The following is a 23,670-nucleotide window of genomic DNA, read 5'->3' on the forward strand; positions in this document are numbered from 1 at the left end:
CCGGCTTTCTGAGCTGAACGAAGCGTGAACTCGCACGGTGCATGGTGTGAAGTTGTGACAGTCTTATCAGTGCTGTGAACTGCTGCCTGTTCTCTTCTCACACGTCGGAAGCAACGCTCAGACCCGTGTGTGGTCCTAAATAGGCTAAATGAGTAAATTGGTACGCGGCCTGTCGTCACCTGCTGCGTCTGCGCGCATTCAGCTGTCTTACAGAGGAAAACAAAAGTCACACTGTAATTGTTAATCATGTCGCTGGTGATCATTTATAATCACATGCTGCGGAAGGATTTACACACCAACGTGTACATTATTCTCCTTGTTTGTGTCTGTGCGTGTTTTGGTTCCATTTTGCTGTGAGGAGAGTTTGTAATGCGGGTCAAGGCTTTAATCAAAGCCATGTGGACCGAGCGCGGGAACCGAGAGTGGCAATAAACTGTCACAAAGTTTACATTTTACAGGAGAACAAGGTTTGGCCTCGACTCCACAATATTACAGAGCCGTTTTTTAAAGTCACCGCTGCATCCTTGTTACGAAGCACATCAAAGCGACGATGTGAAATAAAGCTGGCGTTTTAATTCTGTCTGGACTTGTAAAAGAGCCACAGGCTGAGTCTGTCATTACAAGTTATGCCAAAATGAAGGAAAGGTCGTATTACAGTGTGTTGTGTGATTTACATGAATGTGTCCACGTCGGAAAATCCTACGACGATAATAGCTCAAATCCCAATTGATTAGGTTCATCCTGCCGTTAGGCGCTGGTAACTACGCATATAACTGCCTGTAAATGACCGGTAGGAGTGTGAGGAGCGGAGCAGCCCAAATATCTATCACATGCACGGCTTCAGTAGGAATGAGTGAGACGGCGGAGTGGTATGTCCGGGAAAGCTACGGGTTAATTTAAGACTAGGAGCAAAACCTGTTGCCAATTAGGAACAGTGAGCGCCACATGTGGGTTAGACGTAGCTATCTCCAGAAGGGGCAAAGGGGCCAGAACCCGCGATGTTCACTATGAAGACAGGCTGCATGTCTGCGCAGTCAGGCTTAGGGTGCGTTTGTAATTAGGATTTAGGGGCTGAAGGATTGATGCGCAAAAAGGAGCACCGTTCGCACGCGGCCTGCTATAGTTTCTACAGTCTAGGTTTACAGCATGGCCTGGGTTTCTACTTTGATTTTCTTCTGTGTCCCGTCTTTACTCGGCGGAGCAGAGAGCGCGTCTGAGATGTGCCGAGGTTCGCCTTGCTTCTCTGCCCAGGACTGGAGCAGACCGTGCGTCGGAGCGCACTGCCAGGGGCGCACGGAGGCAACAACGTCCAGAAGGCAGTTTCATCAATCTGCTCAGCCCAGACAAGCTCAGGTCTACTCTCATCACCAAAAAGACGCTCATTTCACTCATCATCAGGCTCAGAGTGCGCCCATAGCGCCCTACACCGTCATCCACCCTCAACATGGAGGCTTTGCGCAGCAAACTGGCACGGATGGTGCCAGGAGGACAAACCCAAGAACCATCACGGCAGAGGTGTTCCATCCTGGCTGCGCCGGGGGTACCTGCCCGACCACCGTCTCTCACCGTCAGCCGAGTGACGACAGTGCTGCACGAGAGTGCAAAGGGATCGGATGTAAGTTACCACTGCGGATGCGTCAAAAGTCCAAGCCGTGCGCCGGGGACGGTTGCGATGAGCACGGAGGCGACTACAGAAGAGGCAGCTCGTCGCCTGTACATATGAGAGACAGAGCAGCACAGTTTATGGACGAGCTTCCAGACTATGGATCGGAACGTGGAGCGTGGATACAGCTGACATGTGACATGAAACCAGGTCGGTGACTGTTTAGCCTCATAAGCGAAAGAGGGAAAACTTTAATTTAAAGAATAAGAAAGCCTTTAATTTAGTCTCCCAACAACCTAGGCACAATAAAGACAAGTACAGCAACAAAGTGCTAACTAACCAGTCAGAGCGTTCCTGCTTTTATTTCTTGGCTGCAGGGACCAACGAGGTTCCCTCAGAGGATGCTCTTGTGCTTCAACTGCAGTTGTCCAAGAGCCAGGAGAAGCTGGTTGAGGCCCTCAGGGGCCAGCAGGATGAGATCAGGGAGCTGCAGAGGCTCCTGAATGAGCAGCAGGGGACGCTGGTCAACCAGCAGAGAGAAATACTGGACCAGCAGAGGAGAATGTTTGAACAGATGGAGCAAGTGAGGCTGCTGTGACTGAGGATGGACATTTCATTAGTTGGGGATTTTGTTATTTGATAGTGGTGAGAGAAAACATAGACATTATTTTATAATTAACCATTTATATTTGATGTTTCCCCAGGTAAAATCACAGTACAACGTATTGGTGGACAGTGTCAAACAAACGTCTGCGCAGCAGCTGCAGGGGGAGCTGGACAGCCACCTGGAAACCTTGAGGGGGCAGGTCAGAGCCCGTCAGATGCAGCAGGCCCTGTCTCTGCACAAGGTGGACGTGGAGGCCAGCGTGGTGGAGGTGAGCTGAAAAAGGGTTGGGGACTATTGCTATATTTGAAGGCTGTCAGATGATGGACTCTATGGCGTGTGATGCCTTTAGGTGGGAGGTGCCTTCATATCCTGTGACAGTTGTGGCCCTGAGAAGTACTGCGACTTCAGTGGCGGCCGTGCTCGCTGTGAGAGGTGCACTGTCTGTCCCGCCGGCTTCTTTCTGGTCGCCCAATGTTCGCTCCACGCAGACAGAATCTGTCAGGTAGGACAAAGCTGACCCTGGGACAGTTTGGCGGCCTGTTGGTCAATGAGCCTGTAGGCACTGATTTTTTTTATGTTCACAGGACAGAGATGAATGTCTGGAGATTGCCGATCTGTGCGGAGGTCCACAAAAGTGTCTGAACACCCCAGGTGAGCATTCAGTTGTCCCTTTTTGGGATTTTGGGTCGCAGAAACTACCCACATGTTTTTTTCCTCTGTTGTGATGAACCCAGGTGGCTTCAAGTGCCAGGGCATGACAGAGCGAGACGCCTCCACGGGAATGTGTGGCCACGGCTACTTCTACAACTCGGACATGGATGAGTGTCAGGCCTGCACCGAGTGTGACGAAGAACCTGTGAGTTCGCCCTGCACCTTCACCACAGACACCATCTGCTCTGACCCACCGCCTGGCGACAGCGACCTCTCGCTCTCCTGGGCCGGAGACGTGAGCCTGCCCGGCGGGAGGGGCCACGTCCTTGGCCAAGCGTTCCCGAGCGTGCAGCTCCACATCCGGGGAGGTGGCGACACGGGCCTCGCGGCCGCGGAACACGGCCGCCTGGTGCTCAGGCAGCACGGCCTGGTCTGGCTGGACGAGAACCTCTCGCTGAGTCACGGCTGCCGCAGCTTCGTCCAGGTCTGCCTGCGGGTCAACGGCACCGACGGCTCCGAAGGCCGCGACCTCAGCGGGGTCCGGGTGGAGCAGAGGGAGGAGCGGTCTCTGCAGAGCGCCAGCATCAGCGGCGTGGCCGAGGTCGCCCCAGGGCACACGCTTTCCGTGCTCCTCCGCAGCGCCGGCCACCACTGTAACCAGAGCAGTGACGGCCTGCAGCTATACAGCCCCGCAGCAGCTCCGCTCAGCCTCCTCTGGCTGTCTCATGACACCGGGGCGGTCGCCATGACGGCACAGGCGATGGTGTCCGCGCACTACCACACCAACTACCGCCCGGTGTTCCGCACCACGTCCACCTCTGACCCGTACGTGGTGGGGCTGAGCCACGACGGCCGTGGGATCCGCTTTGCAGAGAACGGCACGGTGCGATTCGTGTTCCAGCAGGCGCTGTACTCCATGGGCCAGGCCTGCGTGAGCGAAGGCTTCCAGCTGCTGGCCTTCGTTAACCGCAACGGAAGCAGCACCGAGGAGTGCCGCACCTTCAAATCAGGCGTCCACTATCGAGACACGTCCATATCTCTGTCCGGGGTAGCTAAGATTGTTTCTGGGGATACTCTGGGCTTTGAAATCCTTTCTCCCGCTCAGTGCAACGTTCGCTTCTTTGGCGATGAGACTGGCATCAGTACCCTCAGTCTGGTTTGGGTTCCAGCTGCGATTTCATCGGCACTGTTCGCCACCGTGGCTCCCACGGGCCTCCCATCAGGCGCCGTTCGGAACAAGCTGCTGACCTTCCATCAGACCAGCGCTCAGGTGTCTCAGATGGGGCTGCTGGGGAAGGGAGCCGCCGACCAGAGGCGTGATTTTGTTTTTAGGGAGACCGGCACAGCCAGTGTGGCGCTGGATCTCAAACTGATCCACTCCTGCAACCTAGTCAAAGTGACTCTACTGAGGCGGAGCAGCCCACAGGGCTCCAGGGTGGGAAGGGAGGCGGACGCCACACAGCCTGTGCCCCTGGCCCAGCAGGTGGGCGGTCACATGCCGGAGGGTAGCCAGTGGGCCAGCGTGAGCCTGCGCGCATCCTTCCAGGTTCACAACGGAACAGCTGCCTTCTTCACGCTGGACTGTGTGCGCGGGCGGGTGAACCAGATCAGTCACCAGACAGGAAGCGGGGTGTCAATCCTGTGGGTGGCAGCATAGCCACGACAAGCCATGGGTAAAGGGTTGTTGTGCTTTAACCAGCCTGGGTTTCATCATCGGACTAGAACTGATTATGTATTAATCAGTTCTAGTATTTATACCACAGAAGCCTGGATTCATTGTGACTTTATGATCCCCTCATGCAGTTTTCCTGCTTTCTCTTTCCGCGTGTGGTTTTGATCTGTCTTCTATTTATGTAATTCAGTTCGTCTGTTGACGCCAAATGACTTTCACATCATTCCCACTGTGACTACAGCATTTTTCTGCCGTCACTGGGGCTGGTTCCTTACAGGAGAGCACGTGTTTCATGTTAGCGGAGATTTTTGAATGTGAACATCCTCCTGCATGCCCTGTTTAATGTCCACTTACAGAGTCACAGCTTGTATTTTAAATGTGAACACGTAAAGAAACAGTTACTGTTTATGTAATTACATGTATATTTGATGTTTTTTACTAAATTCAATTAAAGCTTTTGTTGTTATCTGTTCTTGCTGCCTACATCACTACACTCAGGGGTTCCGCACATACAGTTTACCAGAATTTATAGCAGCGAATAGAGTTAAAAAAACATGATACACGTATATAGTAAAAATCATGGTGGTTCCAATGACTTGCATTTACACAAAACCATGTATGTACAGTAACAGTAACCCTCCTTGTGTTTGAGCTGAGCACGTGGAGACTGACTGTTGTGTTTGCTCTCGCAGATGTTGCCAGATGGTTCCCATTACACATCAAAGAACAGAGATTCTTTATCATAAATCTGAAAGACTGAAATGATATTAGCTGGGTAGTTAACATGCTAATTGCCCCTGACTCACTCCACAGAGGCATACACTAGTAGACTGGTAGTAGCTGATGATATTGTTTTACTCTTTGAAGTTGTGACATCCAGGTTTGTCTGTGTTACGCTTATTTCCCTCCTCCCCAGTTGAAGTGTGCCGGACCACACGGCTGCTGGGTCTCAGGCACGTGTGGCACGTTTTATGCGGGTGGGACCAGACCTGACCTGTGTCGGCCATCAGAACCGAAAACAGGCGTGTTGTGAGCCTAACTAAAAGGGCTGTCGGACACGTTAGTTGCTGACCGGATGAGTTATGCTCATCTGGAAATGTTCAAGCAGGAAGGTTAGGACCCAACAGCTTAGACAGACCGGTCGACCTAAAGCTACCTTCAGTAATCCTGCACATACGGAGGGAAGGACAAGCATAAAATGTGATTGTTGGAAAGTCTTGTGCAGGTTGTACAATCCACACTTAAGATCTGCTTTAGCATTTAGCCAAAAAATGTTTTAGTTTTAACAAAACTGAAATTTCACACCCAAATTTGTTTTCCATTAATACAAAAATAACAGTTTTATCCTCACATCAATGAAAGCTTTTGTACAAATTGCGTTTACAGTATGTATACACTGCATATGTATTGTACAGTATATACGCACCACATTACGCTCTTTGACAGACAGTCACATGGTGAACTAGGCTACATATGGGGCCCAGACTGGGAGTGTGAAGGTAGTAAGAATGTACAGAAAGCAGGTGTTCTGACAGGTTTGCCTCCATGTTGCAGCTTGATCCTGTGCCTGCATCTGGAAGCAGTTCTTGTTATTCTTTAAGTGTTTTTTCTCTCTTTTTGCTTCTAAAAGCCCCCCCAAAAAAAGTATCTGACACATTCCGGACAGTTATTGTAAACACAAACCTTAATAATGCTTTGAGTCACAACCGGCTTAAACAAATGATCAAATGGTAAACAGTAACATGTAAACACAACTTTTTTAATTAAATGTTTTATTTTCTGTTTTCCATGTTGTTCCGTGAAGAATTATATTTGACCTTATTCTAGTTTTCTCTTCCCTCTCACTCTCCTCAGACATAGTTTGAAGCATTTTACTGTCAGGACAACAGAAACCAGCACTACAGAAGCCAGCACAGCTATAACATCCAGGCAGAAGTACTGGAACCAGTTGAGGTCAGCAACAGCAGCTTTGAGATGTTTGGCTCCTTTGTGTCGCATCACAAACTCTGTCCAGTAAACTGAAAGGTCGAGTGGGTCAACTGGTCTGTCTTTATGAAGAATGGAAAGCTTCTGGATGTTCTCTTTATATCTGGATGCACACAAGAAGATCAGAAGAGTTTAAGTATACACAAGTAAATAATGTATGTACAGCAACATTATGAGCAGCCTTCCGACTGCTCACCTGGTGGTATTGATGACCTCATCCAATCCCAACAGGAGGTCGTCTGTAGAGATAGAATAAATGTCTAGGACCAGTCCTGCACCCCTGCTGGCCAACTTGTGTGCGTTGTCTGATTGGTCCCATTGAATAGGTAACATCACCATGGGAACAGCATGACATATTCCCTCAAACAGACCATGTGAGCCAGCATGAGTGATGAAGGCCCGAGCTCCAGGATGTGCTAATACATGAACAGACAGTTAGATGGACAGACAATTCGCAGCAATGGCAGTTACGATGACACGTGATGTATTCACTGACCTAGCAGGTCATTTTGAGGGATCCATTTCATTATCTTCACATTTTCTGGGACATTGTGAGGAACGTCCCCAGTGTATCTCCATATGACCTGTAACATGAAGTGAAGTGAATGTCTATGTTGGTGTTATACTTGCATTAACATATTTCTATATGTTCAGAGATACTGTTCACTCCTGTACCTTCTGTGGAATCTGCCTAAAGGCCTCTAGGAAGACAGAAGTTATCTCCTCTGGCATATCTGACACCATGGTGCCAAGTGTGAACACCACAAACCCATGTTCTCCTGACACCCAGGACTCCAGGTCCTGTAAATACACAAACAGAATTCTTTGCTCTTTTGTGTTGTGTTGATGCAGTAAGATGAATGGGGCAAATAAAGACAAAGTGTAATAAAATGTACCAGAGCCTCACCTCACGCAGAGGATTTCTCACTTCGCAGTTTATGCCACCAACCAAAACAAAGTTTGGCATCAAAGGACGTGGAAAATCTAGTGTGAAGTCAGATCTGTTAACAAATATTTGCATGTGAGGTGATTTCTGTACCTCAAAAGGTAAATCTATGTAGAATTTGAAAATTACACAGTCACATTTTGATCCTGTTCATCTTGGTTCTCCCAAACATCACTGTATCACCTATGTACATGTACCTCAGCATCCAGATATCAGTGTCAGACAGTATTTGAGCTACGCTGATGTCTTCTCCCAGGAACTGGTGAGCCATGGTGTCAAAGGGCCCGTAGATCAGTCGACACAGCAGCGGCTCCAGAAAAGACATCTGAGAGTCACAGTGAGATAAATGACATTAATGACATCATTAATGGAGTGTTTTATAGACCATATAATCCAGCTTTCATTCATGTGTTTGTGACCATACAGTATTTGCTCACCACTGTATTGAAAAGTCTCTGTTTGAAGTTCATTTTATCTGTGTAGCTGGTAAACACTCGGGGCACAAATGAAGGTGGGGAGGGGCAGCCTGCAGACCTCATGTCCATTAAACATGGAATGGTCCGGAGTAAATTTACAGTAGGAAGACCTGGAAGCAATGTAAGAGTGGTGAGAAAATGTCACACAAACACAGTTTATCTACGAGTGGACGAACTCACCCAGTTTCCGAGCTACTAATGTGCCTGTAGGTACAATGGGGTCAGTCAATAGGGCATCAAAACCCTGCAGAGTGAAAGGGTAAAGTCTGATTAATTAGTCTGATTAACTAGTTATATATATACACTGTATATAACCCATGGGAAGCAGAAAAACTGCTATAGAATATACAGTAGAAATAACCTGCTATAGAAGCTAAAGATATGGATTGGTCCTTTCATTTTGAAAGGATTTGGAGGAAGTGTATTGTATGTGGGTAATTACTAAACTGTAAAATTGTCTCATTAACTATTTATAATTAACCAGTTGAAAGCAAAAAAAAAGTATAGAAATATTCAAAGCAGAAATATTGCTAATAAAGCTGAATATTTAGAGTGGTGCTTTTGTTGTGAAAGGATTTGGAGGAAGTGTGTGTGCGTATTTGCCAAACAATCAACAGTGTAATAAACTAATCAGTAACATGCATAGAGCTGCTACCCTGGGCACCAGGAGTTTGACCTCTCAGTCAAACTGTTACTGAGCTAAATCACTGATCTACTACTGTGCATTTGTCATAGAGACGGTTCTCCAAAAGAGGGAAACTCCACAAATCAGGGATCAGGCACTGTAGTGAAGCTAATTTGCACGAGTTAAAGAGAGAATTTCTGGCTTAAAAACATGTCCTCGCACTCTAGCTAATACAAACTAGCGGGAAAAACTAAAGAACTACCAAAAATCACCTGATATTTAAACTGCTATAAGAAATAAACTATTTGAGATATTAGAAAACTGACTGTAAGATTAGTAGTTGAGTGTTTGAAGATTGATTTGAAGTTTAAATGGTGTCTGTAGCTTGAAGTATGCTGAAGTAGTTAAATCTCAGAGAAAAGAAAGTTAAAGATTAGTATTTTTCTATTCTTTTGAATGGGAAAAAATTATGAAAAAAGCTTACTATTTTATAAAATATGAAAAAGTTGAATGGATCTGCTTTTTTAATGAGCCACATTTGTCTTAACCTACTGTACAGTAAATACATTTAGCCAAAGCCCTATGAGTAAGTGCAACAACACAAAGCACTGTACTTAAAGCAAAACTGTTTTTTGAGCCATGTGGAGTAGTGGGTTCTGGACACGGTTCTCACAGGGAGGTTAGGCTTCACAATACTATCTATAATGTGCTACCACAGCAGCAGTACAATATAAACTGTTACAACAAATGAGCTTGCACGTACTGTAGTGACAGGCTCTATTACTGTGTGTTGCTCTAACTCACCTGCTGTTCCAGATGTGAGATGAGACTGGCATTAAACAGTAGACTCTCTGCAGTGACGCGGATGAAAGGTAGAACTATCTGATGTAATTGTAAGAGTCGAGCCTTGAGCTGTGCAGATTTTACCATTTTGTTTTTATATGTGGACATTACAGAGTCGATAAAACTCTTGTTGTAAGGAACAGGGAAGGTTACAGTGTCAAAGTGTTTCCCTGGTCCTAACTTTAGACTAATTTCTGGTATGACCACTGTGACCTTGTGTCCACGTCGCCCCATTTCTTCAGCTATAGCTTTTATTCCCACCCAGTGGCTCCCGTCCGTCGGTACCACCAGCAGGTTACCCAGGAAAGCTGGAGAAGCAGTGTTGACTGGAGGCTCGGTGCCACTGGTTCCATCTTCCGTCTTCACCTTCTTCTCTGTCCTGGAGGTTTGTGCTGGAGATGTCGTTGTCTTATCAGCAGCATTTACCTGCAGATTCATGTTTAGAAGCAGGAGCACAAACACTGCTGTTCTCCTCATTGTTGTCTTTTGAGTTTAGAGCTCAATGCAACCAGGATGAAAAGATATCTGATAACTATAACGCTTTAGCAAAAGGTGTATTTATTTGTGTTGGAGGGGGGGGCAAAGTCCATACAATATACTGCTGACATTGCATTGGTTTGGTACTGTGCCATTTAAATACAAACGACTGCCAAAAAAACTTGGGTCCAAAGTGTAACCACATTTAATTGTTATAGTGTTATAATTGAACACAATCTGATTGTAGTACTATATAATAATACTGCCTTATATCTAGTTATATACGTAATACCTGATAGTAACAAAACTGGAGCCCCTTTTCTTGATTTCTTCTATGTTTTTTTTTTCTGTATTGGGGATAAATGTGGGCAGCACCCCCTGACTCTGCCCTTTTTGTGGGGGAGGTGGGTGCTGTTTCACTGATCACAATATGTTCACATATGTCCAATTGTTTCATATTAAGTGTTGTTCATATTTTTTACGTAGTTATTATCTGTCTGTTTTATACACATAGATACTTTTAGGTCCCATGCATGGTTTTTCTTTTACTAATCAATACTGCTAGTTTAAAAAGTTGTACTAAGCAAGCTAACTTCACGTGTTTGTGTCCAGTGCCTTTAGGTACAGGAGAGAGGGCAGAAATTTACCCTGGTGTGGGTTGTTATTTTTTTCTTTATCAGGTATGTGAATGTGTTAAATTAATTTTAATTTACGTTGTTGCAGCACGCGCTGCCTGTGGCAAAAGTACAGGAGAAAGGGCAGATTTTTTGGGTTGTCTTCGATTCTTTTTCTTTTTCTACTATTCTTTCTTGTGTTCTATTCTTTTTATCAGAATAAACTGGACAATTCTGAATCCTAATTTCTAAATGAGTAACTATTAAACAACAAATAAAACTACTGTTGTGTATTTCTCTTTTTTCTTCAATCACGGCAAAGATTTGAACACAACTTTGAAGTTTAAATCAATAGCATACAGGTTTATTATATGACAAATTAACACAATCAGATAATGATTACAAAAGAGTAATAACAAGAGAGGCAGAGACCGAATTCACCTGCTTGTTCTTCTGCAGAGAGAACCGAGAGGTCGGAAAAGGTCCGCTGTGTGCTACCAGTGGACCCTCTGTGAAGCGCTCTGAAAACCCCAGCCTGTAAAGGCCTGCTTATAACCACCACCTAAAGTCTTTCAACATGTCCAGATAAGGCTACTTGGAAGGTCCTGGCGCTGGGCCGTGTTATCTGTCCGGCTCCCAGATCCCTCTGGCCCAGCTTCAACCTCTCAGTTCCTTTCCCAGGTCGGCGTGACATTTTGAATAACTCAGATAACCATTGTTAGACAACAGATTCTGCGAACACAGACTCTGTGAACCCAGTTTAAGCAAACACACGAACCCATCTACTCTATGTATTTCTCTCATAAGCAATGATCAATTTTACTGCTAAAAGTAAATGTAAATGTCTGTTTCCTGGAGTCTATCCCAGATGCTCCCCAGACAACGACCCTGCCAAACTGCAAGGGTTGAGGAACAGTCACTGCATCTTAACCTGACCAGAACATATTGTTCACTACCTATATAATAATATATGATATGATACATAAATATACTACAAATCCCCTCCTCATGGGCATTTTAATGCCCATCAATCTTGAAAGCGAGCGGCCAAGAAAGCTCCTCTTTGACTCATCATACTGCATTATATTAGACTTCAACATTAAGATGACAAAGCAAAGTTAAAGATGACATGAGAGAAGTTGGTTAGGAAAGAAAATTAGTTTAAGCGAGATGTTTATGCTGACACAGTTTCTCCACTGCTGCTCTGTGTAAAGAGAAGGGTTGAAGTTGTTAATCTAACATGTGTCATAGTCAGTCCGTAGAGCATATACAGTATCAGTCAGTCATGTCATGAGCTCAGGGTTTTTGTCGTGCACGTGAGCTAAGAGAGAAACCTCTTGCTCTATGAGAACTATAATTTAGAAAGGCTAGCCTGTGACCTTGTTCTGCTAAATGAGTCAGCAGTGTCACTCAGGGCCCATCAGTGATCCGGAGTTTGATCTTCTTTGTCCTCTTCTTTCCTGCAATGGAACAACACAGCTTTCCTGCGTATATTAATCATCTGTTTCACATAAAAACTTGGTTGATGCATTAAACACCATTTCGTCAAGCAAAGCTTCGTGCAATGTTAGTCTATGCGTTCGGCATATTTTTACAAGCTACACACTGAAATGCAATGTTCACAGTACTTTTTCATCCCTCTATTGTCATTATCACATTTACACTTCCCTTTTCATTCACTCCTTGGCTTCCCTTAACTCCTTTCCTCCCTCATATACCCTGCTCCTGTCACTTTTCTTATCACTCCACAATGAGTCCCGCTGTGAGATCATACTCCTCTATAGCGCAAGCTATTTACAGTATATACCAAATCAAATTTTGTGCCAACTCGACCACAACCTTTCCCCCATGGATTAAGTTCACCAACTTGGGATAAAACACAACAGAAACAGAATAGTCCATTCTTACAGCAGATGCCACACACACAAGTTCCCCAGTTACTAAGGACCGACATAAAGCAATAATCAAAACAATTTCTTACAATACATTTTCCCCCCTCAGTAGACAGATAACTGTCCATTGAATTTGAAGCCGGTTAAATCACTAAATTAAAATGGATGGATAAAAGAACACTAGCAAAAAAAAAGTAATTTCCTACACTTATTTATCCTACGCACTTACCAGGGATCATCATCAATCCCTGAATAAACGGTGAATTTAAGGACGATGTCAATAGAAGGAACAAGAATGTTTAGACCTTAATAACTACAACATCAACACGAGCTAATCTCATTATGAACACAGAATCACTGCGTTGTAGGAAACCTTATTGAATTCAAGAAGCACTGCAGATGCATGTATTAAGTGACTTTATGACACAATTAACATAAAGACTAAATAAGCTGAATCCTCAAACTATCAGAAATGACACATGGACATAACACAACCTTGTTAGCTGTTGGAAACGCAAAGCTATACCCTAGAAAATCAAACAACCCCACAATTATTGCTACATCTAATTGTAATTCCCCTGTGACTGTCAGAGTTTGTAGTGATAACAAAACAGCTGTGGACGATAACTGAAGTATTGTAACCTATTAAAGTCCATATAAACCCACATACAGTCAAACCTCTTGGAGGATAAAGCACCGTCACTGTTGCTACTCAGTCTCTTCCCCATGTGACAGGGCGGTGTAGGCCCGTCGGAAAGAGAAGATCACCAGGGGTCAGAAAATTTAAAAGAAAAAGGTGATTTAAAATAATAGATTTTATTGCACAGTTGAAAATCATTCGCCAGCGATAAAATCAACGACTAAAATAGTACTTTAAAAACAGGCAATGACCACTAGGAAAATTAAATCCAATGATTTCAAACCACACCATGCATGGGAGAACAAATATCAAAAACCAAAACCACACCATGCATGAGAGAAAAAGAAATAACAAAACCAAAGTACAAAACCAAAAAAAAACAATACTTTGGAAAAATAAAGAAAATAACTAAATAAACCAAAATACCAATAGCACTGTTAAAACCACGATAAAATACAGATGGAGCGGTTCATTTTCGCTGATTTCAGTCGACTGTCAGTCACCTTTCTGACGCTGATCACACACTTATCACACCCTCATCAGCCGACTGTCAGCAGCCCCCCTCCTTGGTCTGTCTGGGGAAGGTGTTAAAAATGTTAATGAGGCCACCCCCATTTTAGCACCAAAGACGCAATTCCAGGGTAAAACCAAAAGGTGGAGCTTTAGTATCTGACCCGTAGAGTTAGGGTCAAACAGCAAGTATAGGCACAGTTCTGAGAACAGGACATAGATCTGATAATGTCAGTTCTACACTGTTTGCTAGGGCATACAGACAAACAGACAGACAATAGTCTGACTAAACAGTGAACTAAAAAGTTGAGAAAACTTGAAAAGTTGACTTCATTTCAGAATTGAATGTTGTACTAACTTTTTTTTAATCATAGATAACCATTGGCAACTCACACTGCCACAGCTGCCAAACTACCTTCTGGAGGTTTATCAGTTACTGGCTGTATTAGGTTGAGTTGGACTTCACAAATGAAATTATTAAATTCTCATACTATATATTATTCTTACTCACTTGAATGTAGTGTGTGTCAGTCTGCCTGCTTCAGGAGCTGTTTTAAATTAAAAAAAGAACATTTCAATGTTCTAATCAAGCTTAGATGAACATAACAATAGAGAGCCTCTTTTCAGCCAGAACGACCATCCACAGCACCAGTTAGACTGGTTTCACACCACCCCCTTCTCCCCAAAGCACCAGAGTCCTGCAGTGCTGTTACCTGATGTAACCAGATACATTTGTGAACTACTTCATCCATCCATCACTTATAAGAGCCTAGTGGTTAAAGCACACGACTGCTCACCCACAGTTTTTAATTAAACTGTTTTTGTTAGTTGGTGGTTTAAAATAAGAAACTTTTATATCCTGAAGCCATAGACTTAACACTTTCTTTTTAACAAGTTTTATTTACAGATTTTATAAACGTCCAGTTCATTTGACCTTTTTCTAAACCAAGTTGTCTGAAAGTTGGGTCACTACATTCTTTTAGAGCAGAAATGTTTCTCAAGGAGCTTCTACGTTATGTCCTTCATGGGGGACATGGTCTTCACACCTTCTCACAGTCCTTTGTTTAACTGATGAGCCAGTTCTTTACAGGTGTGAAGTGAAGCCTATTGTAAATAGAGGATAGTGCCCAACTTTACTCAGACTGAAGGTTCCTGCACTTTTGGTAATGTTTCTGCTTTAAGAAAAGTCTGTAAGTTAAGTTGAAAATTATTGAGCAGTCACAATCAGCCGATTGCAGTGACATTTGGCAGTAAAAGGTGACTGAAATGACACGGAACTGAAAGAATATCAGCTGGCATAACTCATAACACATATGTATGCAGATCTCTGTATTTTGTGTCACTTGAATTTGTGTGGTAAACGAAAGACACCAGAGGCAAGTTTACACCAGGAGTCTCTAGCTGGGAGCTTCTGTGCCTTAACCACTAGGCTGTTGGTCCTCTGAGGGAGACCTACTGTATGGACAGTAACTAAATTCCTTCATACAGCATTATGTTAACAGAGCCTTGATTTGAGTGGGTGATAGCCCGCCGTGGACCGGGGGGTACGGCGAAATACTGGTGGCTGGGGACCAATCTGGTCAGAACCCAAGGACAACCCGTGGCGAGGACTTAATGGGCCCAAAGAACCTGGCTCCGGAATTGACCCTACGAGTGGGGGCACCCCAACAGAGTGGTCAGTACCTGTAACTTCTGTGTTGTTCGCTGGCTGCTGGACTTCAGGAACCAGGACCACAAACTCACTGCTTGCGGACTCATCCAATCGGGACTCTACAGGTGACGATGGCTCAGGTAACTGAGAAACCGCCTCCGCATGCTGGACTACACCCTTCAGCATGTCCCTATAAACATTCTTTACTTTATGCGGCTCGTCTACCGGGGCTACGCTGTACACTGCCCCACCCTCCGTTGGGGCCTTAACTACCTTGTACACCACAGAGCTCCACAAATCCTTGATCTTGTGACGTCCCCGCGCCCCACAGTCCCTCAGATAAACCAACTGACCGACTAACAGGGGCTGGACACTCACTCGATGGTCATGTCTCTCCTTTCGTCGGGCTGCAGCATCCAACAGCCTCTCCCGAGCGCAGCTAAAAGCGATCCTCACTCTTTCCTGGTGCTCTGCCACCCAACTCTGCACCTCCCCAGGGGGGGTTTTCCTCCACACGCCCCAACAGGAAATCGATAGGGAGCTTTGGTTCCTGTCCGAACATCAAATAGTATGGAGATTCACCAGTACTTTGATGGGGTGTGGTATTATAACAAAACAGCACCTGTGGTAGACAGGAAACCCAGTCATGCTTTTGTGATGGCGGCAAGGTCCGCAGGAGGTTATGCAGTCTTCGGTTAAAGCGCTCACACTGCCCATTGCCAGCCGGGTGATAAGGAGTACTGCGGGATCTGCCCACCCCATACAGTAAACAGAGTTGTCCAATTAGGGCGCTCTCAAAACTCCGACCCTGATCCGAATGTAGTCGGCTGGGCACGCCAAACTTATAAAACCACTCTGAAACCAGCACCCGGGCTACAGTAAAGGCTCTTTGGTCCCGGGTGGGAACCGCCATTGTAAATTTCGTAAATACATCGGTCATCACCAAAACATTCTCAAACCCTCCACAAGAAGGTTCAAGCAGCGTAAAATCAATGGCCAGAATTTCATTAGGCTGGGAGGCAAGCAGATGACCCATGTAACTATGAGGTGCATCACCAGCATCCTTGGCAACCTGGCACCGCTTACAGCTCTGTACCCAGTCTCGAATCTCTGCGAACATACCTGGCCAATAGCATCGCTGCCGAACCAACTCTGTAGTGCGCTCTCTGCCCTGATGACCGTGCTGCTGGTGGAGCTGACTCAAAGTCTCCTGCTTAAGAGCAGCCGGCAAGAGCAACTGGAGGACCTCCTCCCCCCCATCGGGCCGATGGACTCTGCGGAATAAAACTCCGTCCTTCTCCACTAAGCGATCCCACTGACGCAACAAAACCAGTGCCAACTTAGACAGATCTTGTCACTCCAAGTGAGTGGGTCTGACCCCCCGGTGCCAGTAGGGGAGGACTTCTTTCAGGACAGGGTCATTCTCCTGCAAAGAACGGATATCGGAAGGTGAGTGAGAAGGGACTACACATACCAGAGCCTGGCTAGCTGATACACCTGCAACAGGAAGAGGACTCTCTTGCAGCTCAGGTAGTACAGATGTGCCAGGTAGGACAGTGGAAAGGATCTCTGTCTTTGTGGTGTATTGCCTCGAGAGGGCATCTGCGTTCCTGTTAGCACGCCCTGACCGGTACTTTACGTCAAAATCAAAGGCTGCTAACTGGGCTGCCCAACGCTGTTCAGTGGCCCCCAACTTAGCTGTCTGAAGGTAACTCAAAGGGTTATGTCTGTGTACACTGTGCATTTATGACCCAACAGGTATTCCCGGAACTTCTCAGTCATCGCCCACTTGAGTGCAAGAAATTCCAATTTCATGGAACTGTAATTATCCATGTTGCGCTCAGTGGGTCGAAGGCCTCTACTGGCATATGCCACCGGTTTCACACCATCATCGGTCTCTTGAGAGAGAACAGCCCCCAGCCCGTCATAACTGGCATCTACCTCCAGAATGAACGGACGTGCAAAATTAGCATAAGCCAACACAGGTGCAGATACAAGTTTGGCTTTGAGTATTTCAAAGCTCTGCTCACATCGCGGGGTCCAGTTTGAGGCCAACGCCTGACCTGGGCCCCTACCTCCCTTCTTACTGGCCAGCTTTGCTACCAACCGGTGAAGTGGGCCAGCCAATTTTGCGAAACCCTCCACAAACCGGCGATAGTAACTTGCAAAGCCCAAAAACGTCCGCAGTTCCGACACATTCTGTGGGTGCTTCCAAGTAGCCACGGCCTCAATCTTTTTGGGGTCAGTGGAAACTCCCTGGCCTGAAATGACATGGCCTAGGTACCTCACTTCTGACTGGAAGAAAGCACATTTTTTCCAGCTTTGCCTTCAGCCCTTCAGTGTGGAGACGATGAAGCACCAGCTCCAGCCTCTGTAGATGCTGGTCAACAGATGACGAGAAAACAATGATATCATCCAAATATAGCAGAACAGACTGACCTTGTTGATCCCCAAACATCCTCTGCATTAATCGCTGGAATGTACTAGGGGCATTACACAACCCAAAAGGCATACGGTTAAACTCAAACAGCCCAAAGGGGGTACAAAATGCCGTTTTAGGACGATCTTGTTCCGTCACTGGCACCTGATGGTAGCCACTGGCTAGGTCTAGAGTAGAAAACCAGCAGGCCCCTGATAACGCGTCTAAGCTCTCCTCAATCCGAGGGAGGAGGAAAGCATCCTTCCGTGTTTTGCTGTTAAGAAGGCGGTAATCCACGCACAAGCGGAGACCACCATCCTTCTTGCGTACCAACACCAGCGGGGAGGCATATGGGCTACTGCTTTCTCGGATTACCTGAGACTCCAGGAGTTCATTGATATGCGCCTTCACTGTCTCATACTCTGATGGAGGGATACGACGATACCGCTGTCGGACTGGTGCCTCATCTAACAGAGGTATGTCATGGGAAAGCAAGCTAGTACAACCCAGGTCATGATCATGAGTAGCAAACACCGAATCGTACTTCTGCAACAGGGATTTTACCTTCCCCCGATCTGACTCGTCCAAGACAGGGAGGTCCAGCAACCTAATCCTCTCGAACAGGGACGGGACAGCTTTCTGCGCACCAACAGTCGCCACAGTGGCCCTGTCCTCTGTCACCCCCATCGGAAGGCTAATAACCTGAGCCTCACTCAGACTACCAAGCCCAATCCGAGGATACAAGTGGACTGCAGTGGTCCCTACATTCACCACTGGTACATACGCTGTACCACGAACAACTCGTACTACGCATGGGGACACCAGCAGGCCAGCTGGTAAGCCACTCTCAGGGGGTTCCAGCAGCGCAGTTCCTTGGACCAACTGCTCAGGGCATGTAGCTGCCACCAGTTTCAAAGTGCCACCCGGCACACGCACCACCCGCTTACCTCGAACTCGCACAGGTCTGCCAACCACAGGGGAAGAGTGGTCATCACACAGGCTATGACACTGTTGCAGAGCATCAAGGACAGGTTGCGGCTCCTTTAGCACTGTCAATTACTCGAAGAGAGAGAGACCAAGTGAACCGAAGAGCTCCTGATAACAACGTTTTATGATGTTCATTCCCAGAACCCCCAGAGTGGAGGGCACAGGACCAAGGGGGTCCTTTACTACCAAAATCCCGCAACGAGTCAAGACCCTCCCACACAGTGTGACATCCAGTTCAAGGTAGCTTATGGATGGGATTGCCAGGCCATTCGCTGCCCTCAGCTGAAGCCAATTACAAGAGCAGAGACGGTCTGGACCCCACAAGGCAAACTTCTCCAAAAACACACTCTCTGGAATAGTAGACACCATGGAACCAGTGTCCACCAGACAGGAGACAGTCACTCCTCCAATCTGAACATCCATGTATGGACAAGAACTGACCAAGTCACACCCTACACCTACTGAGGAGCCTGAAGGCCCCCCACCTGAATTGCGGCTCAACAACTCAGTGGGTTCTAGTTTTCCGCCTGAGGTGCGGGTTGGGCCTGGCTCCTGTCAAGTAAACTCGAGCTAGTGGCTACAGGTGGACGCGGTGGAGGGTAAGCTCGCTCATTAGCACAATCCCTCGCAAAGTGCCCAGGCCGCTGGCACCGCCGACAAATTACTGGGCCAGCCCGCACGTTCTTATGTTGGTGCCGAGGGGCCTGCAGCAGCGCCACAGTCTGAGTGAGCTGATTTAACTGCTCCTGTTGGAGCTTCATCAAATTCAGTACTTCCCCCAAGGTCGGCTCCGGTGAGCGAGCCAATACCCCAGCAGGAACACCGCATTGCACGCTACACTGCAGACCATAGGCCGAGGGTACAGATGCACTGCGAGCCCGCGTCGACGAACCCTCCCTTTCCCATCTCATAGCTTCTACCCAAAGCTCCAGCAAAGAAATGTTAGGGTTTTGACGAACCTCTTGCCTAAGAGTACGGCGAAGGGAACCATCTAGAACGTGCTCAATAAATTGGTCTTGAAGCAGCACCTCAGAATTAGGCACCCCGTCGGGAGCCTGTTTTTTAACTTGCGCCATCAACGCCATGAGAGCAAGAGAAAACTCTTGCAAGGTCTCACCTTCGAGCTGCTGCCGAGAGAAGAAACGCTGCTGCAAAGCAATATAGGACTGAGTACAGCCATACAGTTCTTTTAAATTGCAAGAACCTGCACTGGATCCCCCCGTACAGAACTAGAGCGAAACTTAATTTCCTCCCTGGCTTCCCCGTCTAAGTGATCGAAGATGAAGATAGCCCGGTCAGCAACTGATAAGTGTCGAGCACGCATGCACGCATCAACCTCATTGATCCACTCGGCCACCCCCAAACCCGACCTACCGCTGAACGTAGGGCACTTACGGTCCCTAGGAATGATGACCAGCCGCTCTGTTACAGCGGAAGCCGTAGATGAACTGCGAGAGGAAACGAACGAGGGAGAAGCAGGCCCGCTGGCACTTGTACCTGCAGCATTCTCTTGCCGAAGACGTTCATTATCAGCTTTTAGCTGTAGAATCAAGTCCTTTAACTGCTGCACCTCCTCCGCCATGTAGAGCCAGGGAAACTGGATAGGAAATAAGAACTCGCACCAACAAGTTTAAAAAGATTTCAACACCGCCGCTGCTGCCGCCGCTCTACCACTAAAATTTGCTATATGCAGGTGTTAAAACATAAAAACAAAAATCCAACCCTTTAAACTGGTGGTCCTGCCATCTACGCCAAAAATGTGACAGGGCGGTGTAGGCCCGTCGGAAAGAGAAGATCACCAGGGGTCAGAAAATTTAAAAGAAAAAGGTGATTTAAAATAATAGATTTTATTGCACAGTTGAAAATCATTCGCCAGCGATAAAATCAACGACTAAAATAGTACTTTAAAAACAGGCAATGACCACTAGGAAAATTAAATCCAATGATTTCAAACCACACCATGCATGGGAGAACAAATATCAAAAACCAAAACCACACCACGCATGAGAGAAAAACAAATAACAAAACCAAAGTACAAAACCAAAAAAAACAATACTTTGGAAAAATAAACTAAATAAACCAAAATACCAATAGCACTGTTAAAACCACGATAAAATAAGAGCGGCCCAAATGTAAAAACAGCAGGAGTCAAAGTTATTAAAACCCGCAAAGCCGCAACGACACAGTCGTGCGGAGCAGCAATTGCGATTGTTAAAACCAAGAAGCCGCATTGACACCGTTGAGCGGCAGCAGCGATTGAGAGTAAAACAAAGAAGCCGCATCGACACCGTCGAGCGGCAGCAGCGACGACGCTGAGGAGGTCGAATCAGCTGACCACAATATGCTGCGATCAGCACTCAGCCCAATCCACTTCGTCCTCCTTGCAGCCAACAAGCGCCAGCGATCGTGCGTCACCCCGACCTGCTGGCACTTTAAAAAGATATAACAGTGAAGACGGGCCAAGGGCAGCTGAGGGACTTAAAGCTGATGTGCACCTACCGCGACACCAACTGCTGTCAGTCCTACCTCACCCGATCAACGGTCCAGGTAAGAGCCAGTTCTAAAACAAAATCGCTCATAAGCGCTGCGCATAAAAGGGATCCCATGCAGGTCCAACCTAACCACCTTACTTACCAGCTGTTCCTCTCTCGGCGCACACACTCACACACACAGACGCCTCACTGCTACGTGCTTTGTAAGTGGCAAGACAGGACCGGCGCTTAGATGCACCTGCATTTAGCCAGGCTCTCACCACGCCCCCACCACCTCCACCAATCGTCTTCGTCCGTCACTCAGGTGAGTGGACGAGGAGGACCGTCACATCCAGACCTCCTCCTTCTATGCCGTAACGAACACCACAGCCCTGTCACACTTGTTTAAGGCCTGCAGACTGATGACATCTATGTTAACTGTTTAGCAAAAGAATGGAAAGAAAAAATGAACTGAGACCTGGTTTACCCATTTGCTAAATGTGTCTTCTGCTCTGTTGGAATATATTAATGATAGTGATGATAAGAACCAAGTGGAACCTCATCAAAACATGTCATGGTGATCATTAAAACTGCAGCCTCACTTAAACAGTAGACGGACTGTGCAAATCCTAAATGTAGTGTAGTGAACTGTAGCTGCTTGCAGCACCACAATCCGTAGCATTGCAATACAGTACTATAGAAGGCTAAGCATTGTTGCAACAGTTACACCTTGCAGGTCCTGAATGGTTTGGTTTTTCTATCTATTGGAGAACTGGCACAGTAGCAGTGAAAGGCACATCTGGTTTTAGTCACCTTAAAGTTTGATGTTTTCAGTTACACATGAGAGCATGATGCGTTATACTAGCTTACATACTGTAGGGATCAAACTGCTGTTTACTGTATGAGGGAAACATTTACACTCTCCTCAAGTTCCCTTTTTAGCTGATTGACCTCCTCAGATTCTTTACTCACTTTATGGTATGTGGGAGGCACTTCCTACAGTGTTGCGGCCTGTCTAGTAAAACTTTCTTACCTCTTTACATCAATAATGTGAATGAGTCATTACCAATATCATGAGACAACTGTCTACAGTTAGTGTTAGTTGGAGAGATGAAATGAGGCATGTCTCAAAGTCTGGTGCACACAGTCTCTTCATCCACATACTTCACATTCACATTGTTTTTAACACCGTCAACCACTGAGCATCAGATGGAGCATTTGTCAGCAGAGTGATTGAATTGGGAACTTTTTCTTGAAATATTCTCTATACCTTTGTCTTTCCTTTGCCTAGTAAAATTGGCATATTTTTAATTTTTGAATCTTTTGACAGGTTTAAGGACTAAGTCATTCTCACCAACCGACTTGTTTATTTTGTTTCCAAATTTTAGATATTTGTCTGAGTCTCAAAGTACTAAAGTGTGCATCAATGTGAAGTCACAGATTCAGAGGCATCTGGCTTTTTGGCTTTTGATGGAGCCCATCAACAAAGTTCATGAATCCTGCAGGTGTCTGGTCCTCTCTAGTACCCAGTTGAGTAGACTCCACGTTGATCAGCGGACCCCTTTGGTCTCGGCACTCCTTGTGAGCCTCGTAGCCAAGCAAAGCAATGGCTTCTTACGTGACCAGTCTTCCCACAGCAGTAGCATCTCACGCCTCCTTTGTGGCTGCCTCCTGTTCCTCTGCCTTTGTCTGCAGGGAACCCTCCTCTCCTCATAGGAGGTCTTCTTGTCCACCCTCCTGGTAGAATGTACATCACCTGAGGTGTGGCCATGCCTGGTGGTGTAGGTGGGGTCTGAGGCACGCTGGCTGGTTGAGCAGACACCATCCTCGTCTCTCTTTTCTCCCCCTCTGTTCGCTGCTGCTGGCGTGTTGCTTCTTTCACTGCCTCCTTTGCCTGCTTCTGACGCAGCTCAACAGCATGAATCACATGCTTAGTTATTTGTTCTAGTGACGAGTTTCAAAGTCCCACAGTGTCATTCAGATCATTCTGTTCCGGTCTTGAAGGCCAGGGCAGATTTTGACACTTTGCCCTTTTGACCAGCAGAGGAAGTCCATCAGAAACCTCATTTACCCGTTCGTCACCCACACACACTGATTCCTCATCTGACTCAGCCCACAGTGATCTAACTGCTCTGTCACGCAGATCACTTTCACTGCAGGAATTTCCAATTGAGATTTTCTCTGTTTTTAAATAAATGTCGGGCAGTTCTAACCACTCATCCCTTTTCACTGCCCTGTCTGTCCCTTCTAGATCAGCTACAGGGTGAACTGGCTTCTTTGTCCGTAATGGTTTTGTTTCTTCTGCATCCATCTGGGACGCATCTGAAAGAGAATTAGTTATAGAGATCTGATTAAATTGATTATCACCACACTGAGTCGTCTTTTTGCTCATCATTTTTGCACAGTTAATAAACAATTGCAACACGGCATTTTCTCTTTCCCGTTTAAGGCCTCGCTTTACAGATTTGTCTTTTATCTTATAGGTTTTTATAAAACCCTGCATCTCTGCACACTGCCTCAGATCAAATGTCCCCTCTGAAGGCCAGGGCGACGTGGATTTATGTGTCCGCTTGCTCCATTTGTGTGAGCATTTCTGAATT

At 46.3% G+C, this 23,670-nt stretch overlaps 2 protein-coding genes across 2 annotated transcripts; one reads left to right on the forward strand and one right to left on the reverse strand.

The window, feature by feature from the left end:
- Positions 1–821: 821 nt before the first annotated feature.
- Positions 822–4,999, forward strand: LOC114845211 (uncharacterized). The gene is made up of 6 exons (XM_029133120.3): positions 822–1,813; positions 1,981–2,186; positions 2,308–2,478; positions 2,560–2,712; positions 2,795–2,861; positions 2,945–4,999. The coding sequence occupies exons 1-6, from the start codon at positions 1,147–1,149 to the stop codon at positions 4,516–4,518; spliced, it is 2,838 nt and encodes a 945-aa protein (XP_028988953.1). The 5' UTR covers positions 822–1,146; the 3' UTR covers positions 4,519–4,999.
- A 1,284-nt stretch (positions 5,000–6,283) lies between these two features.
- On the reverse strand, positions 6,284–9,965 carry LOC114845114 (UDP-glucuronosyltransferase 1A1-like). The gene is made up of 9 exons (XM_029132950.3): positions 9,371–9,965; positions 8,122–8,185; positions 7,903–8,051; positions 7,663–7,790; positions 7,427–7,520; positions 7,195–7,320; positions 7,016–7,103; positions 6,716–6,935; positions 6,284–6,622 (listed from the first exon to the last, which is right to left on the reverse strand). The coding sequence occupies exons 1-9, from the start codon at positions 9,884–9,886 to the stop codon at positions 6,352–6,354; spliced, it is 1,656 nt and encodes a 551-aa protein (XP_028988783.1). The 5' UTR covers positions 9,887–9,965; the 3' UTR covers positions 6,284–6,351.
- Between the last annotated feature and the right edge of the window lie 13,705 nt (positions 9,966–23,670).

Source organism: Betta splendens, chromosome 17 (assembly GCF_900634795.4).
Source record: "Betta splendens chromosome 17, fBetSpl5.4, whole genome shotgun sequence".
Lineage (NCBI taxonomy): Eukaryota > Metazoa > Chordata > Actinopteri > Anabantiformes > Osphronemidae > Betta > Betta splendens.

Excerpts from the sequence above, each read along its gene's own strand:
- LOC114845114 (XM_029132950.3), bottom strand. The coding sequence starts at position 9,886 with ATGAGGAGAACAGCAGTGTTTGTGCTCCTGCTTCTAAACATGAATCTG. Across the intron at positions 6,936-7,015 it reads CCCTCAAAATGACCTGCTAG|CACATCCTGGAGCTCGGGCC; the intron begins GTCAGTGAATAC and ends TTCATGTATTAG. Across the intron at positions 6,623-6,715 it reads GAGGTCATCAATACCACCAG|ATATAAAGAGAACATCCAGA; the intron begins GTGAGCAGTCGG and ends GTGTGCATCCAG.
- LOC114845211 (XM_029133120.3), top strand. The coding sequence starts at position 1,147 with ATGGCCTGGGTTTCTACTTTGATTTTCTTCTGTGTCCCGTCTTTACTC. Across the intron at positions 1,814-1,980 it reads GACATGTGACATGAAACCAG|GGACCAACGAGGTTCCCTCA; the intron begins GTCGGTGACTGT and ends TCTTGGCTGCAG. Across the intron at positions 2,862-2,944 it reads AAAGTGTCTGAACACCCCAG|GTGGCTTCAAGTGCCAGGGC; the intron begins GTGAGCATTCAG and ends TGATGAACCCAG.